Source organism: Lithobates pipiens, unplaced genomic scaffold (assembly GCF_037356315.1).
Source record: "Lithobates pipiens isolate NorthernLeopardFrog02 unplaced genomic scaffold, aLitPip1_a1.2 Scaffold_16, whole genome shotgun sequence".
NCBI classification, from domain to species: domain Eukaryota; kingdom Metazoa; phylum Chordata; class Amphibia; order Anura; family Ranidae; genus Lithobates; species Lithobates pipiens.
In genome coordinates, this window is record NW_027507748.1 from 380,982,988 (window position 1) to 381,003,008 (window position 20,021).

The 20,021-nt window shown below is 45.8% G+C and overlaps 1 protein-coding gene across 3 annotated transcripts in view; it reads left to right on the forward strand.

Annotated features, from left to right (window-relative positions):
* Positions 1-20,021, forward strand: part of TRIM37 (tripartite motif containing 37) — a 288,841-nt gene that overhangs the window by 244,424 nt on the left and 24,396 nt on the right. For all 3 annotated transcript variants that reach the window (XM_077482222.1, XM_077482224.1, XM_077482223.1), the window contains exons 22-23: positions 2,030-2,151; positions 17,595-17,744. In XM_077482222.1, coding sequence (XP_077338348.1) covers positions 2,030-2,151; positions 17,595-17,744 — 272 coding nt within the window. The remainder of the gene's footprint in view (positions 1-2,029; positions 2,152-17,594; positions 17,745-20,021) is intronic.

The window sequence follows — 20,021 nt, forward strand, 5'->3', positions numbered from 1 at the left end:
AACAAGTTCGTTTTTAGACCAAGTCCTCCTTTTTGTTCATGTTGGACTTTTTTGACCTCAATAAGGGCATTCTCCTTCCTTCCATGTATCCTGCCCCAAAAGATGACAAGGAAATTGCTTTGCGTTTGGGTGTGGTCAGGACTGTCAGGGTCTGTCTGAAAGCTGTAGCTTCTGTTTGCAAGTCTTGAGTCCCTATTTGTCTTCTGTGGACCCTCCTGCCTGTAAGACACCCTGTCTACCACTCTACCTTTGACAGGTGGAACAGACGACTAATTTCCAGAGCTTACATCCTTAACTATCTCAATAAAGAGCACTTTCACCCCCTTCCTGCCTGGGCCATTTTTCAGCTTTCAGAGCTGTCACACTTTGAATGACAATTGCGCGGTAATGCCACACTGTACCCAAATTCAGTTTTACTTATTTTCTTAACACAAATAGAACTTTCTTATGGCGTTATTTAATTACTGCTGGGTTTTTATTTTTTACAAAAAGACTGAAAATGTTAAACAAAAAAAACATGTTTCTTAGTTCCTGTCAGTAAATTTTGTATATAAGTAATTTTTTCCCTTCACTCATGGGCAGCACTGATGAGGCACTAATATGCCACACTGATGGGCTCTGATAGGTGGCACTGATGGGCAGCACTGAGAGGCAGCCCTAAATGGCATTACTAATGGGCACTGATTTGTGCCACTGATTTGTGCCACTGATTTGTGCCACTGATTTGTGCCACTGATTTGTGCCACTGATTTGTGCCACTGATTTGTGCCACTGATTTGTGCCACTGATTTGTGCCACTGATTTGTGCCACTGATTTGTGCCACTGATTTGTGCCACTGATTTGTGCCACTGATTTGTGCCACTGATTTGTGCCACTGATTTGTGCCACTGATTTGTGCCACTGATTTGTGCCACTGATTTGTGCCACTGATTATTGGTACTGATTGATGGCACTGGTGATTAATGCCCTTATTACCTTTCCGGGTGTCCCCTGCGAGGAGATGCTGCTGATAGGCTCTCCTCGTCACACACTCTGTCAGTGTGAGGCGATGAGAGCCAATTACCAGCACTTCCGCCTATTATTGTGACTGGATTGTGATTGGACACAGCTGATCACATGGTTAAAGCGCAACGTCATCGGCTCTTTACAGAGATTTGGGTTGCTCCGTGTCCTAGGAATATGGCCGAGCCATGATTGCCACTCTGCGCGCCCCCACCACCAGCTATTCTGGGGAGATGTCTTATGACATCCACACAGAATGAGAGCTGCACTGCTCCTCTGTCATTTGACGGTGGGCGAGCGTCAAGTGGTTAAGGAAAGGTTCCCTCTTTCACATCAGAAAGTGTCCTATGTTGGTGTCCTGTGGGCTTTTTAGCATCAATTATCTGCTTCTTAGATATGTAAGGATGCCACCTGGTCCTCTGTTCACGTTTTTCAAGTTCTATCAGGTGGATGTTCAGGCCTCAGCTGATGCAAGCTTTGACTGCCAAGTGCTTCAAGGTGTTAACCAAGTATTCTTTGGGTTTCCTAACCCATTGTTCATGGCTTTTTGACAGTTTTCAGTTGCTGTGTTGTTGCCCATCCCTCAGTTTTATTGCTTGGGTGCATCTCATGGCCGGATTTCAAAGACCATATGTCCAGTTGTGTAAGGTTAAGATAATCGCAGTTTTGACTTGCCTGTAAATAGTGTATCTTGGAGTACAAGCTAGGACACAGAGCCCTCCTCTCTGTCTTAATTACTCCTTATTTCTTGCTAAAAACCCTGGGGCCTCGCAGAGTGGCCAGGCTCATATGGATAAACTCTGGATCGGCCCTACCAAAGGTTTTTACCAGTGTCCAGTCCCCTGAAGATAGCAGCAGTAATCTATGGTCCAAAAATACCAGTCCTGTACTGTATTCCAAGAGAAGTTATTTACAGGTAAGTCAAAAATGAATAGAGTACTTATAGATCCAAGGACAAATTTACTTTTGTTACTATTATTTTTGTGATTTCATGAACTACATTTTATTTTATTTTTTTACTTAAAGGTCAAACTCTAAAGGATGGAGTGGAAAAGACAGTTCACAAGCAGGCAGTTTGGATAGTGACCAAGATGCTGGGGACATAAACCCTGTGTTATCGGATGGTGCTTCCCCTTATCCTGATGAAGGTAAAGGAAATGCACGCTTGTAGAAATGTATGAATTTCATAAAATGTGATGGGTCTGAGGCTGTTAGTCATTTATATTTGATGCAGGGAAGCAAGTGAGCCGACTTTACTAAGGTTTAGGATAGGGGTATATAATTGGTTATATTTATAAACCAAAATCGACAAAACAAATTTAATATTCTTGTTTAAGCTGGCTGAATGTGCCTACATAGAAGTTCTCAGCTTAACCATTTATGTACCAGCCTTTTTTGAAATGTTGCTTTGTTAGTGGGAAGATAAAATAGGCGTTACCCCAATTTGACTACCAAAAGTTGAAATACAAAAAGTTTACTCAGGTAATCTTATTGCTGGTAGGGAGGAACTTTTGGTACTGACCTTTTTGTACATGAGACATTCTGTATGGTAGATGCAGCAGGAAGTTTGCTGTAAATGTTGTTTTTTACAAATTAATAAAAAAAAACTGTACTAAAGTGAAAATAAACTTGGGGGCGTATCCGAATGTGAGAAGAACGTGTTTGAGAGGAGCTCCGGGTATCCTGGACTCAATCCTGTGCCATCCGTGCATCTAAGTGCCCACACAGTCCAGCCACCTTGCCTGCTACATCTCTTCTGTCCCCTGCTGAGCTCTGAGCAGGTCCCAGGTCGGCATTTCGCAGTGGTGGATCAGTACCACAGTCATCGCTGTACTCCCAGCCGCCGCCTTCTTGCTACTCCCTTCTGGACCGGGCCGTGCTGACCTCCCGCCTGGCCGTGCGGTAAGTGCCCATCCTTTCTCCCAGTAACTGTTCAGACTCTCCCTCCTGCCCCTCTGATTGCCTGCCTTCACCTTGTGTCCTGCTGGGCCTCTGGGGAGCTTGTGGCGGTCGCGGCCTAGTGGGGCCTGCCGGACGCCGCTGTTTCTTTGGCGGCCGCCCTGTGGAAGACGCCCCATCCGGCCAAATGACGGTCCCCCGCCTTCCGGCCAGCCTCTCCGCCTACCCGGTTTGATCTGGCGGGGGCGCTCGGGACGGCCGCGGCCTGGTGCGGCCTAGTGGAGCCTGCCGGACGCCGGTCTTTCCTAAGGCATTGCCCCGCGGAGGTGTGCCCCAGCCGGGTCTAGGACTGTGGCCACTCATCCTTCTGCCCCCACCTGCTTTATCACACAGCTGCTTCCCAAGTGGTGGGTTGTTTAGAGGTTGCCTGGGTCCCCCTCCTCCCTGCCAGGGTCCCCCTCCTTTGGAGCTTCCAGACCACACTCCCTGTCCATCATCCACACTGGACTGCTTCTGCCTGTGGGTTAGCAGTCTGACAATCCCTGCAGCCCTCCAGTCTGCACAGACTGAGCTTACCTGGGCCCATAGCGCATTGAGCATTTGGGTCGCCCTGCGGTCTCCTAGCAGCGGCTCTGGGCACGTGCTGCTCCTTGGCTGGGGCCCCCCTTTAGACCCCCACCAAATGTCCCCCTCATCCAGAAAAGGGAAGAAGGACACCGAATCCACTGGGAGCGGCTTATCGCCCCTGCAGCCACAGCTCTCCCCGACGCAGCTGGACCCTGCACTGATTGGTCGACTCCAGGCCCTGCTCACAGAGATGGAGCTGGGTCATGGAGAGGCTTCGGCAGCGGAGCGGTCCGCCCCACCGTCACAGGACAGCACAGCCATGATCCTTGCGGCAATCGAGCAGAGCAAGACCTCGCTACTCGTGCGCATCGATCACCTTGCCGAGGAGTGTAATCTTATCAGGAATGACCTTGACAAGATAAGAGGGAGAATGACTAAAACTGAGAGCAGAATATCTGCTACTGAAGATCTTACTACCTCCCATGCCTCCGCCATTGCTGAGCTACAACGCACGGTACAGTCCCTTGTCGCAAAGTCCGATGATGCAGAGACCCGCATCCGGCATAACAATGTCAGAGTCCTGGGTCTGCCCGAGAGAGAGGAAGGGGATCACCCGGCGGAATTCGCGGAGGAGTTCTTTAAAAATCTCCTCGGTCTTACAAATGTCCCTCCCACCTATGTGGTTGAACGGGCTCATCGGGTGCCCACCGGCCGCGCCATCCCGGGAAGACCCCCAGGCCTTTCCTGGTCCGTTTCCTCAATTATCGTAACAGGGACAGGATTCTCTCCGAAGCCCGCAAACAATCCACTCTTAACTATGGCAACGCCTCCGTTCTCCTTTTCCCCGACTTTTTCGGCCGATTTGCAATGAAAGCAGAAGACCTTCAATGAAGTCCGTAAAAAAACTCGGGATAAGAATATAAAATATGGCATGCTCTACCCTAGCCGCCTGCGAGTCCAACATGATGGAACAACCCGATTTTTTGACAACCCAACTGATGCCGATGATTGGCTGACCACCCTGCGATGAAGATCCATTTGAATACTTTATATTCGATGCACGAATCTCCCTCATCCTTGCCTTTTGTATCCTACTGAACCCTTCCTGTGAGTGCCGAAGCTACCTCAATAGTACCTTGTAGAGTGATCCGCTGTGAACCCTCTCGGTCCAACTGGTTCACGTGAAGCAAGGGACTTGGTATTCTCCATCCATAGCAAAGATTAAGCACCTGGCCCCTTTTTGCCGGGTGGGGATACAGCCCCCCCCCCCCCCCCCCGTTCTTTCCCTTTTTTTTTTCCCCTACTGTTTAGGAAAACGCGAGCTGGGAACAATTCAGATGAACTAGGCATAGCTTGGATTGTTGTTACTACCCTGCGCCAGCTTGCCCCTACCGGAGAACTTCTACAAATGCCCACATGCAGCGTTGCACTGTTACACAGACAAGTTTAAAGGGTTAAATTGTTGTTTTCTGAGTATAGGCCCAATTTCATCGCACCTCAGTTTTTAGGGATGCCATCAGGTCTGGGCAGGGTTGACACTTGGCTGTCACCAAGGGTATGTTTGTTTTTTGTTTATAAATGTGTTTTTTGTTTGTATGGTTAATGCTCGGTCATGACTCTTCCTATCTGAGGTTCTCTGGATCCACGCGGCTCTTGTGGCAAGCATTTAATGTTACTACATGTCTCCTTGTTATCATAATGGAATCATCTGATGGCTACTCGTGACATGTCCACTTTTAATATCCTATCCTGGAATGTCCGGGGATTTAACTCCAAATTTAAAAGATCAGTACTCTTCAAGTATCTTAAATTACATTCCCCCCCACGTGATTTTGCTCCAGGAGACGCACCTTATGGGCAGCAAGCTACTAGCTCTGAAGAAGCCGTGGATCCAGAGGGCCTTTCATGCCTCATTCTCCACCTATGCCAGGGGGGTCTCGGTGCTGATCAGCAAATCTTTTCCATGTGTAGTAGAACAGATTCACACCGACCCCCAGGGCAAATATGTGATCGTGGTTTTCACAGTTTGGGGCACGAGATATATTGTGGTGAATATATACATTCCTCCCTCCTTTCTCGACATCCACATTATACACTATTCTAGAGCGGGTTACCCCATATTGCCCTGCCAGGTTGTTACTTATGGGAGATTTTAACGCCATACTAGCTCCGGACTTGGACCGACCAGCCCCTCCCAAACATTTCTCCTCAGACTTATCCACTTGGGCACAGGCGATGGGGGTGAACGAGGTCTGGAGGTGGAAACACCCCTCGACCAGAGCCTACTCCTGCTTCTCTGCCACCTACAAAACATCCTCACGTATTGACTTAGCTTTTGCCAATCCGGTCATGATGTCGGACGTGCGGGACGCTACATACCTACCTAGTGGGCTTTCAGACCACTGCCCCCTCCTTCTCGTCATCCGCTCCCCCGCCTCCCGCACCTCTGCTCTCTGGTGCTTGGGGACCCACTGGCTCTCCCACGCCGACCTTTCTGAGACTATTACACCTCGCTTAATTGAATACTGGGAGCTCAGTACGGGATTCTCCTCCCCAGAGATCACCTGGGATGCCTTTAAGGCTTTCACGAGGGGGCAGTATATTTCCTCAATAGCCGGGATCCGTAAAGAACAGACAGCTACCACGACTGAATTACAGAACAAGGTAGATACCCAGACAGAGGCCTACACGGCTGACCCCACCGACTCTAGCTTTGACGTCCTTAATGCCGCAAAACGGGAACTGCACCTACATCTCGCAGAACTTACCAGACTAGATCTCTATCGTAACAAGCAAAGATACTTTGAACAGGGGGATCGTAACGGTCGCCTCCTCGCAATGTTAGTGCAACATGACCTTCCCCTGATGGTAATACCCAACATAGTGTCTCCCTCGGGCGAGTCGCTCTCTTCTCTCCCGGACATACTAGACGTATTTCGACATTATTATAGCTCCCTCTACACCTCCGTATTGCCCTCCGACTTCAGACCGCAGGACTTGGCACCTTGGCTGGACCCCCTAGCACTCAGCTGGCTCTCGGATGCTGAAAGTGAGGCCTTGGTGAGATCCGTTACCTCGGAGGAGGTTTTGGGGATCATCAGGTCCTTTCCTGCTGGAAAATCCCCTGGCCCCGACGGTCTCCCCGTAGAGTTCTACAGAACTCACGGAGCTCTACTTGCCCCCAAGCTGCCCCAACTATATTCCCATTGTCTGACGAAGGGTGCCCTTCCTGACTCCATGAGTCATGCACACATAATACTAATCCACAAAGCCCCTAAGGACCCTACATCCTGTGCCTCTTGTAGGCCTATTGCCCTACTTAACACCGACTTCAAAATTCTTACCAAATTGCTCACCATGAGTCTACAGCCCCTACTGCCGTCTGTTATAGAGACGGACCAAACAGGTTTTATGGTTTACAGAGCCACATATGTCAATCTACGATGCTTGTTTACAAATATACATGCACAACACCTCAGTGAGGGTTCCCGGGTGGTGGCCTCCCTGGACATAGAGAAGGCTTTCGACACGGTGGAGTGGCCTTTTCTGTGGGAGGTCCTCCGCAGAATGGGGTTCCCCTTGATGTTGGGTGGTTGCAGACACTCTACAGATGTCCCACATCGGCTATTAAGCTGGGGGGGGGGTCTGTCGTGGCCCTTCCCTCTGTCCAGAGGCACGCGGCAGGGTTGCCCTCTCTCTCCAGCCCTTTTTGCCATCGCCATGGAACCACTGGCGGAGGCCCTGCGCACCTCCCCACATATCGGGGGCCTACGCGTTGGCTGGCTGGAGGAGAGGGTTGCCTTGTACGCGGATGACCACCTTCTTTTCCTTAATGATGCAGACTCCTCGCTCACGGGTGCACTGCAGATTATGAACTCATTCTCCACTTTCACGGGCCTTAGAGTTAACTGGGAAAAATCCCTTTTGTTTCCTATAGATCCTGTAGCGCGTACCTCCGCCCCCTCCAATATACCTTTACAATGGGTTGATAGTTTTTAGATACCTTGGGGTGGACAGGCGTCGGACTTCTTGCCCCTGAATTTATCCCCAGTGGTGCAGGAGACGAGGCCGAGACTGAAGGCATGGGAGTCACTGCCCTTATCGTTACTAGGCCGGATAAATCTGATAAAAATGAAAATCCTGCCCAAATTTACCTATCTTCTGCGTCACTCTCCGCAGTGGATTCCCAAATCCTTTTTTACCCGGCTACATAGTCTATTTGCTTCCTTTATATGGGGGACTCAGTCCCCCAGATACGGATGGTCGACACTGGTACGTCCAACCTCCCAGGGGGGGGACTGGCGTGCCCTGACCTGTACATGTATTTCCAAGCCACCCAGCTGGTCACAGCGGCCTGGTGGCTCTCCCCGGATGTCTCAAACTTCACTACCATGGTTGAGGCGGCAGTGGTGAACTCGTTGGAAGCGCTGAAATTTTTACTTTTTCGTTGCCCCAAGGCCCCGTACCCGCTGACCCCCTCCATGCGCACCACACTTCGGGCTTGGGGGGCGGGCCTTAAACTTGAAAAGTACCATAAAAATGCACTCTCACCAGCTGCCCCCCTATGGTTGAACCCCACCCTTGAACATATTTACAAATTGCCTGAACCCCATGCATGGACAAAATTCAACATCAAAACAGTGGTCCAAATAGTCTCCAATCAATCTCTGGTTCCGTTCCCCAAATTGGTTTCTGATTTCAATGTCCTGCAAACCTATCTTTTTAGATATCTGCAACTTTCCCATGCCTTCCGTCACCAATTTTCCAGTTCTCCCCTCCAGATCACCCAATCCACGCTAGAGGACCTCCTTAGATCCAAGTGTGCAAATAAGCCTACCTCGCAACTTTACGATCATTTGCTACTGACCTCCCTTCCCTCTCTAAACAAGCTTAGAAATAAATGGCTGCTTGACATCCCCGACTTTGACAATGACGATTGGGACGACTTGTGGGACTTCCCCTTCGGATCACTGGTCTCCCTGAGAGACCGACTAATACAATTCAAGATGGTCCATCGTGCATATTTTACTCCACACAGACTGCACAAGATGAGTATAAGTGGCAAAATTATCTCTCTCTGGAGTCCATACCTCTCTTAATACAAGAAAGGACTTTGCCCACTTTGGAAACCGCAGCTTGGCATTGCATGCTATTATTAAGATTGATCATGATCTACCAAAACCCCCAGATACTTCTGCACTATGGATTCCCCCAGTTGTACTCCCTCCAGTGTGTAGGATGCATGCATATTCTTTTCTCCTAAGTGCATAACTTTACATGTATCAACTTTAAACCGCATTTGCCACATAGTTGCCCAATAAAACTATGCATTGAGGTTGGATTCTAAGTTGGAGACATCCTGTAAGGATGTTATTCCACTGCATAGCTTGGTGTCATCTGCAAAAACAGAAATGGTACTTTTAATCCCAGACCCTATATCATGTATAAAGATATTAAAAGTAAGGGTCCCAACACTGAACGTTGGGTACACCACTGATAACCTGAGACCACACAGAGTAAGAATCTTTAACCAGTACTCTGAATTCTGTCTTTTAGCCAGTTTTCTATCCATTTACAAACTGATTTTTTTTCAAGCCTGTAGACTTGACCTTACACATTAGCCCTGTGTGGAGAACTGTATCAAATGCTTTTGCAAAATCTTAGCATACCATGTCCACAGCCACTCCTCTGTCCAAGGTTTTACTTACCGTATATACTCGAGTATAGGCCGACCCGAATATAAGCCGAGGCCCCCAATTTACCCCCAAAAAACTGGAAAACTTATTGACTCGTGTATAAGCCGAGGGTGAGACATGGCTGTCCATCCCTGTGTGTCCGTCCATCCCTGTGTGTGTGTCCGTCCATCCATCCCTGTGTGTGTGTCCATCCATCCATCCATCCCTGTGTGTGTGTCCGTCCATCCATCCCTGTGTGTGTGTGTCCATCCATCCATCCATCCCTGTGTGTGTGTGTGTGTGTGTGTGTGTGTATCCATCCATCCATCCATCCATCCCTGTGTGTGTGTGTGTGTGTGTGTGTATCCATCCATCCATCCATCCCTGTGTGTGTGTGTGTGTGTGTGTGTGTGTGTGTGTCCATCCATCCCTGTGTGTGTGTCCGTGCAGCCTTGTGTGTGTGTCCAGCCTACCTGTGTCCCGAGCCTCCGTCCCGAGCCTCCTCCGTCCCGAGCCTCCTCCGTCCCGTGCCTCCTCCGTCCCGTGCCTCCTCCGTCCCGTGTCGTGCCGATGGATCGCCGCTCTTCTCGGCGGCCATTCTACAATTCAAAAGCCGCGCCTCCGCCTCCGCCTGTGATAGGCGGAACACTCAATTTCCCAGCAGCCTGTGTTCCGCCTATCACGGACATCCTCTCATCGTCGTCCGTAGTATGAGAATGAGCGGATGTCCGTGATAGGCGGAACACTGACTGCTGGGAAATTCAGTGTTCCGCCTATCACAGGCGGAGGCGGAGAAGGAGGCGCGGCTTTTGAATTTTAATGTCCGCCGTCTGTCTGCTCGATACGCTGATCGAGCAGTCAGACAGCGGTGACTCGAGTATAAGCCGAGGGGGCACTTTCAGCCTCAAAAAAGAGGCTGAAAATCTCGGCTTATACTCGAGTATATACGGTACCTCCTCAAAAAGAAATTGGGTTTGTTTGACAACTTCCGTCTTTCATTAATCCCTGCTGTAATGTAATCATAAATCCAGTGTGCCTCCACCAAAGAAGCAATAAGACCACTTACCAGACTCCCAGACCCCAATACCAAGGTGTCTAAGCAAGCTCAGCATTCCCCAGCCAGGTGGACAAATGCAACCTTCTATGCGCTCAGCACTTCCTTAGACAATGGTTTCCTTCATCCACAGAATGAGCAGCACTCAATAAAGCATATGGAAAGACTCTGCAGTATAGAAAATGCTGTACCTCCATTTTAAAAGCAGGGTAAAACTACTCACCAAACTACCACTCTGATCACTCCAACAGTTGTGGTGAGTTTTTCATGTCTTTATAATATATATAATATATAATTACACATCTAGGTAAAAAAAATGCACTCCTTAAATGTGCCAAATAAAATATACAAATAATTCCTAAAGTCCAGTAAATTCCAAAGTCTATCTTCAAAATGCTTTCTGCTATAAAAGTGCTTATTTGTCCAATAAGGTGCCTCAAGTGCCAAATGAACTCTCCAATCAGTGCTCTCTGGTAATAACACTGCACTTACCAGAAAAATATTACCCCTTTTACTCAAAGGAAGTCAATCAGTCCTCACAGGTAAGTATATCTCCAAAATTAAGCTGGGGTCACTCATCCAATGATCTCCTTGATAAAAGGCTATCAAGCAATCAGCCTTGGGCACTTTGATACTCCTTTTTCTTGTGATAATTACACTACAATATCATTGGCTTGGGAAAAATGTAAAGGATTACATCATAGTGTAGTAATTTAAATTTTATTAAAAGGATAAAATATTGCACTTATATCATGACAAATTAAGCAAGCATTGATTAGGAAACTAGGATTGCCGGTCTGTGTTCCATGTAACGGAAGTGACGTATTCCGGAAAGTCCAACCCAACATTTCGTCAGTTGCACCTGATGTCATCAGAGGTCCAAACATACCTGGACTTTAGCCTTTTAGCTTAAGGGAGCTGTCACCTATTTTCTTTAAAGTTGTTTCAAGATATTCTGCTCATCTAGAGATAGTAAAACAAACGTGGTCACGCTTCCTTAACCACTTTCAGACCGGACCAATTTGCTGGTCAAAGACCAGACCACTTTTTGCGATTCGGCACTGCATCGCTTTAACTGACAATTGCGCGGTCGTGCGACATGGCTCCCAAACAAATTCGACGTCCTTTTTTTCCCACAAATAGAGCTTTCTTTTGGTGGTATTTGATCACCTCTGCGGTTTTAATTTTTTGCGCTATAAACAAAAATAGAGCGACACATTATTTTTTACTTTTTGTTATAATAAATATCCCCCAAAAATATATAAAAAAAACATTTTTTTCCCTCAGTTTAGGCCGATACGTATTCTTCTACATATTTTTGGTAAAAAAATAGCAATAAGCGATTGGTTTGCGCAAAAGTTATAGCGTTTACAAAATAGGGATAGTTTTATAGCATTTTTATTAATCATTTTTTTATTATTTTTTTTACTAGTAATGGCGGCGATCAGCGATTTTTATTGTGACTGCGACATTGTGGGGGACCCATCTGACATTTTTGACACATTTTTGGGACCATTGTCATTTATACATATAATTCACCACTTATTACCACTAAAAGATAGACTATTTTCCACCTGGGATAGGGAGTAAGTTTGGAAATTTTGATTAAGACAGAAAATGCACAAAGATCTGATGGTGACAGGTGGCGGTATTACCAGCTGAAACACGTCATTGAGACTTTGCCCCAACCAATTCGGTCTGTAGAGAATCTACTCCCGCTTGAGCAGTTCTGCTTGGCCACAGTAAGAAAGAAGGGGATCTCTAGCATATACAAAATTGATGGGAAAGAAGGGACTGGAAAGGCCGCCATATATCTGTAAGTGGAAAGAAGAATTAGGAACACGAGTGAATGATTTAGAGGTAGGGAAAATATTGAGAATGGCACATATTACGTCAATTGATAGTAATGCTATAGAAATTAGATATAAAAGTCTAGCACGTTGGTATAGAACTCCAGATAAGGCACATAAATAACAAAGGGAGACTTCGAACTATGTTGGAGGGGGTTCAAAGAATTAGGAACCATGACCCACATTTGGTGTACCTGGCCAAAAATGTAATTTATATTGGAGAGATGTAATGCAATTAAAGGATATAACTAAAATTGAAATGGCAGAGGACCCGTGGGTGTGCTTGTTTTATCGGACCAGAATTCCAACTAAACACTATATCAGAACATTGGTCCCTCTGCTATTAAAGACAGCGGAAAGCTTAATCCCTAGACATTGGCAGGATCCAGAAAGCCCTACAGGGGCAATAAAGTAAATGAAATCTCTAGTATGGAGTACCTTAGATTTAGTGGGGAGGAGGGATGGGTAGGGTTTGAAGAGAAGTGGAGTTATTGGATTATGTTTATGCACACAACAAGTTTTGTTGAAAAGATTGGTGTATAATGAACTGGAGAGGAAGTGAGATAAGGTAAAGTTAGGGATGAAGGTAGGAATTCTGGCCAGAGACGAGGGGTGGGGCGGGGGGGTGGGCATGAGGAAAATGGCATTTGTAATATATGGTGTAATGTTTTTTATTTCATTTTATATGATATAAAGAGAGTGAAAAAAAATCATTAAGTCCCGTAAATTACAAAGACCATCTTCAAGTGCTTGCTGTTCAAACAGTGCTTGTTTATTTTTTTGTTTGTTTTTTGGCATGGTTACAAACTTACAGTGGTCCAAGCTGAACCAATCTCTGTGGAAGCTTAGAAACGCTACTTTTATCCTCTTTCAGTTCCTGTGCTGAGCAGCTACCCTACTGCATAGTAACCTCAGGGGGTCGCTTGCTTGGCACAGGTGCCATTCAGGCAGTGCTTTGCACACTCTCAAGGAATGGCGTTTTTTCTGATCGGACACCACAATCTCCACCTCATCCAATCAGAATGCCTTGCATTCTTTCAAAATTACAAGGAGCCTATCTCTGAAACCACCTTTGGTTTTTATGCAGCAGGGCAGCTGCTCAGTTATGGGACCCAAAAGACTGTGAGTATCTCTGTAGTTGCGACAACTGCTAAATTGATTTTCTGCTTTCACAGGGATCGGACAGGTATGAAACATGCTTACTTACATAAAAGATATGGGGGGATTCTTTGAGGAAATCAGCATGCTTATGGTGAACAGGATGCCATGTATGTCACTAGAACAGCCTTTTCCTAAACAGAAATATAGTGCCTAAGACAATACTTATCCACAACCTGCAGTTAACCCCCCCCCAACATTGCATGCAAGGAAGTCGCGGGCTTATACCATGGAACTTTAACTTTTTTTACTTTTTCCCTTCCTTATGTTTGTAATAGTTGTCAACTCTGTAGTAGAGCTTCCTCGATTTGCAGAATCAAATCCAGGGCAGTGCCTGACTTTTCACATGGTTTTCCACCTTGACCAAGATTGGTGTTGGCTCTGTGGGGAGCTTACATGCTCTTGGCAACAGGCCTTGCCACATACATGTGGAACTGCTGACCCCTATGAGCCCTTCTTTTGCCTGCTTGCAACATGCTTATTGTCCAGAGGATGCCTGCAAGCAGCAATCACCTCCATGATACATCCACCAATCAGTGAATGGTTACTGAGTGTCTCCAGCACCCTGTAGGAATTATGTCCTTGTGAAGTACATTACCCCCTTTTCATATCCTGTTGCACGGTCACAGAAACCTATTACTTTTAGCTACCGTTCCCTGTCTGCTTCTTAGCTCATCGGTCTCCTGTGTCATCTATGTCATAGACCCTAAAGAAATATTCAGCAACTAAATAATAATTCCTTATTTACTTGCTTTTTCTGACTCCGTTCTTCAGAAAATGTTACAGCAAGTAGATTAGCATGACAGCCTAATTAGCAATTTTGCAAGAAGATAAGCAGTATAATTCCCATCCTATATTACGCTCATGACAGGTTATCTTTGAGTGTGCAAGGTATCACTTGTGCTAGTGACAAAATTGTTGGGCTTGCCTAGGGTCTTTCTGTAATAAAATATGAACATACACTCTAAACTCTATCAGGTCAGAAAATAAATTTATTGTGGTAGGATTCCTTTGTTGCACTTTACTGCTGAAAATAGTATATGCAACATAATTTTTGTCTGAACCAGGGGTAGGCAACCCCCCGTTACTGGTGCTGCACGCGAAGCCTCTCTTGCCAGCACTCGACTCAGGAGAGCAGATCATGGAAGTGTCGGTGAGACACGAATACATTCCAATATTAGAATTCCCCACAGCGCACCTGCATTGTGCCACCACACATTGGGAAACATTGTTTGGTTCTCTAACTTTGCCGTACTGCAATTGTCAGCTTTTGTGATGGGGAAGAGATTGGGTACAGTTCTGTTAGGAGGGGGCGGTCCCTGTTTCCAGGAGGTGGACTGTCTTGGTCACTGCCAAAGCCAATTGCAGTCCTGCTAGCACCGTCCACCATCTGGAGGAAGATAACTCGCTTGGTTGCCACTACCAATCTCAGAAAGAAGGGATTTCACTGATTGATTGAGAAAAACACAAGTAGGTGACAGGTGGAATTACTGTTGAACTTCTGGGGAACTTTGAAATTATTCCTGAATCTTTGCGTTGCTTACTACTGAACCCCTGCACTCTGTATCTTTAAGCCACTGCCAGTATACAGCGCAATGAGAATCACACTCAACCACTTTTTACTCAGCTGTGGGGGCCTAACTTATGGTCTGGCACATAGGTCCACTGCTTTCAGAAAATGCCCCTGACCTGTGTTCATCAGTGCACATCCATTCCAAATGCTTGTATGTGACATCACGTACAAGCACATGGGCTGGTTGCAAGAGGTGGATCAGCAGGATGAGTGTGCCAGGACAGGTAGATGTGTCTCATCTCTGCTTCCTTTCACCACTCTGCATATTACGCATATCATAAATGAGAAGAGGGTTAAGCGGTGTAGCAGATGTGCAGGAGGGTACAGTGGTAGAAGAGATGAGAAAGGGATTCAGCAGTGGGACAGAAGAGCAGAGGGGTACAGTGATGGGCCAGATGAGCTGGGAGGTTCATTGTTGGGCTAGATGGGCAGGGGGGTTCAGTGTTGGGGCAGAAAAGCAAGGGGAGTGGGGCAGATGTGAAAGGGGGTTATAGTGGGGGGGCAGAAGAGGAGGGGGTACAGAGGTGAGACAGATGTGCCGGAGGTACAGTGGTGGGGCAGATGGGTTCAGGGTTAGGACAGATGAGAAGGTGTTTCAGTAGTGAGGCAGAAGAGCATGTAGGTACAGTGGTGGGGCAGATGAGCAGGGAAGTTACAGTGGTGGGACAAAAGAGCAAGGGAAGGTACAGTGGTAGGGCAGATGTGCACGAGATACAGTGGTGGGAGGGATGAGAAGGGGGTTCAGCAGTGGGACAGAAAAGCACTGGGGGTACAGTGGTGGGGCAGATGAGAATGGGGTTACAGTGGTTTGACAGATTAGCTGGGGGAGTTTAGTGTTGGGGCAGAGGAGAAAGGATGGACATTGGAGGGACTGATGAGCAGGGGGTTACAGTGGTGGGGCAGAGGAGCAAGGGGAACAGAGGTAGGATGGATGTGCAGGAGGTAGTCGTGGGGTAGATTAAAAAGGGGGTTACAGTGGTGGGGCAGATGAGCCGATAAGTTCAGTGTTAGGACAGATAAGATGGTTCAGTGGTGGAGCAGATGTGCATGGGAGGTACAGTGGTGTGGCAGATGTGCTGGTTAGTACAGTGGTGTGGCAGATGTGCAGGGTGGTACAGTGGTGAAGCAAATGATTAGGGGGATACAGTAGTGGGGCAGATGAGCAGGGGGTGCAGTGATGGAGCAGATGTGTAGGGTAGTACAGTGGTGGAGCAGATGGGCAGGGGGTTTCAGTGGTGAAACAGATTTGCAGAGGGACAGTGATCTAAGGTGTAAAGGTGCATGATGAATTGGGGCTGATCTGAGGTGTGAGGCCGCGTACACACGGGCGGACTGTTCGTCCAACTTTGTCCGCTGAACAGTGTTTGGGCGGACAGTCCGCTCGTGTGTGGGCTTTCAGCGGACAGTTTCAGCGGACAGTTTGACGGACAAGGTTTTTCGGAAATTCCGTAAAACTGTCCGCTGAAACCTTGTTTCAGCGAACAGTCCGCTCGTGTGTAGGCTTGTTCGTCAAACAAAGTTGCGCGCATGCTCAGAAAGGATTTTCACGCCGAAAGCTATAATGCAGTGTATAGGACGTCGTATTTTTCGTCCCGTCGTACGTGCCGTTCACGTCATCGCGCACGGTTTCAGCAAACTGTTCGTCCATCGTGTGTGGCCATGTCCGTCCATGCTAAGTTTGAGCGGACTGTTTGCCGAAACTGTTGGACGGACAAAGTTGGGCGAACAGTCCGCGCGTGTGTATGCGGCCTGAGAGTGCAGGATGTTAATTTCTCACTACTAAAGTAGTTTACAGCATTTCCTTTTTTAAAAAAAAAAAACCTTTTGGTGATTGAGAGTATGAAGTTGAGTTTTTTGTTATAAAATCTTCATGCTCAATTTCTTTGAAAACATTTTTTTGGCACACTGTGCTCAAAAGGTTGCCTACCCCTGGTCTGGACTATGGCTATTGTTCTGTGTTGCCCACAGCACCTGGCTTTGTATGCTATCCAGTTTGGTAAGAATGGGGGCACTCCAGCTTTCACTGCCTGCAAATTATAACGGCGGAAAAAGCTTTCAGCTGAGCTGTGTCATAAAAAGCGCTTTAAGCTAACTTCGCTTTGTGACCCCCCCCCATACATTGTATGTAAATATACAAGCTGCAGGTGGAAAGCATAACATAATGTTCCCAAGCATTAATCAAAACTTAATTTTTTTGTGCTGAAATTTGCTCCATCATGCGCATACGTGAGCCTCTTTAGGAGCCTCAAATACTAGGGAAACATTAATATGATCTGAATCACAAAGCTTACCCAGTAGGCAATTCTGCAACAATTCCTAACAACATCTATTGTTTGCTGGCTGTCTTAGCTGCACGCATCCTGGTTTTGTAAGTGATCTGTAATACAAAAGTGTATTTTATTTATTTCTTGCTAAATCTCTGCATTCTTCCACCTCTGCACTCATTTAAATTTCAATGACTGATGGCTTGTAGTAGAGAACTTATATTAAGGTGCCAGCATCCATCCCTATCTGCAGCATGTGAAAAGTGTGTAGGTGTTGGCATTTAGAGAAGGTCTACATGGTATAAGAGACGTTTTTCACGCTTAGTCACTGCAGCGTGATGTGTTCTACTGTACTATTTAGTCTCATTTGCAAGATTACTGAATTAACATTTTCAGTGCTTCATCCCTTCGAGTTGCTCAGAATGCATTACTATACATTATGCAATGCCATGCTGATTAAACAGAAGATAATATATTTCAAACTATGCTCTGTTTTGATTGACCTTCAAGATATTTGTGTTCGGATCCTAACTTTTTTTTTAATCTGACAGCTACAGTGTGTTCCAAGCACATTCTTCACATTTTGCCAGGCATGAGCAGTGACAGTGACATTGAATGCGATACAGAAAATGAGGAACAGGAGGAAAGCCTTAACTGTGCTGGCTTCAATGAAACATTCACAACGCAACCTTCAGGTGAAGGTGAGCGAGTGCATTTCTGTTTTATTAAATTGATTATACATTTTCTGTTTCAATCATTTTTATTATGATTATAGGTTTTCTAGTGAAATGACAGTTGGTTGTAAATGTAGAACTGCTAATTCGTTTTCACTGCGCCCACTTTTGTTCAGATTGATTGAATAGCAAGCCAAAACAAATAGACAGTATACCTCATGCCATTAAAAGTCAGTTAGATAGTTGGTCAGGTTGAAAAAAGATACAAGGCCATCTAGTGTACATAGGTTGTAGCCTGTTTTATGGGTTCATTATGAACTTTATTAATGTTGACAAATGAACGTTAAAGTAGAGGTTTTAGGAGCTTGGCCTGCGTGTGTGTGATTGATTCAGTGGCCATTGATCGTCATGACAACCACGGCAAGGCAGCATATGTGCATTGTGTGGTCACAAAAGTGAAGAACAAAAATGCATTTTTTTTTTCCTGTGCAGTTGCTGAAAATGTGTGCACACTGTAAGCCTCTTACCTTGAAATGGCTGGTAACAATGTGCAGTGTGTGGGGGACCTTTGTAAATTGTGTTATATGTTCCATGTTTTTTAAAGGTTTGGGACACTTTACACAGATGTTTCTGTGTTGGTGTCAACAGTTGCATAAAAGTAATTGTACTGTGCACAGAAAAGGCCTTTTGGATAAAAGTGTCAGGCTCTCTGTCAGCAATACTGCATTTTTCAACCGTTTGAGTAACAAGATATTTGTGAGTATATATGGAATAGGAATGCATTTTTGTGAAAGGGAAAGCTCATTTACTTTTGGGTTATATTGCTGCCTACAGGAGTATTGGAAAAAGACAAACTGTAGGTCAGGATAACTCTTCCTACTACCAGCATGGCTCAGTTTTTTGCAGCCTCAGGATGAACAAGGAGAAAATAATATGTACCCATACAAAACTAAAGGGCATGTTTAAAAATACTTGAAGTTTATCTAACAAAATGGAAGAACCTCAAGCTGCTGATACATGAGAATTTAGACTTCATTGGCATCTGAGAAATTGAGTTTGATGGTTCACATGACTGGCTTGCGATTGTCATGGGGTACTTTTTCTATTTGAAGGACAAGGAAGCAGGTGGGGGGGGGGGGGGGGGTTACCTGTATGTCAAAAATGTTTTGCTAGTGAATATAAGGAACATTATTGCTAATGAGGCAAGGGAGGAGGTGGCATCCCCATGGCTGCAGCTTCGATGGAATACCACAAATGGGAAATTATTAGTGGGTGTATGCTACAGGCCCCCCAACTTGAAGCACGAGGAGAAATATGGTGGTGAGGCGGAGCAATGTTATTATAATGGAGCACTTTAATTATTCAGATATTGACTGGGCAGGCGGGATTGCTCACTTATTTAAGGCTGGTCACTTCTTAAATATTTTACAGAACAACTTAATGTGTCAATTGGTGAATGCTCCACTTAGAAATAATGCTCCGCTAGAACTACTAATTACAAATAAAACCCATCAGATTGCAGATATGGCAATCAGGGATAATGTAGAAAAACCGTGATCCGTGAGTAATTACTGTACATTCAGCCCTGGTTCACACTGATGCTTTGAGGGAATTGCACAAGAATTGCTGCTTTGGCCTGCATCGCACTGCATATCGATCACATGGCATCCATGCCATCTGCTGCGGGTGTCAATGTTAGAAACCTGGGTGTGAACACCCCTGCAATGCGTTTCAAGTCCGGGAAAAAAATGGGTCATGTACCATTAGCAGATCTCCATTAAGCACTCTCAGGTCTAAATCAAGGTGCTGTTACCCCAATTCTGGCAAAATGTTTTTGAGGGTTTTACTCCAATGTGTTCTCTGTTTCCAAACCCAAAGGGGGCATCCTCGCCCCATTTTGGATCAAGGCACTGAATATCTATATAGAGCCCACCCTGCATAATTGCCACCCTGCACCAATGAAACTTTCTAGCTTCTTGCAATGATTATTTCAGATTTTTGGTGCTGAAAGCAGTACAATTATTTAGCATGGAAATTTGCCGTTTTATATTCTAGGCCTGTAATTCTTAGGAATAACACACTTAAATCTGTCCAAACCAGAGTTTAGTAGACATCCCGGGTATGATAGCATTTGAAAAATGAAATCATAAGTTATAATATAATAACTATAAATAATTATACCAAATAATAATAATATAATAATAATAATTATTCAATAATGTAATAAAATCAAAAACACTGAAATTTGCCCAGTTGCAGAATTGTCGCTGTCGTTACTTTTCAGTGTTTGATGACTAATTTCCC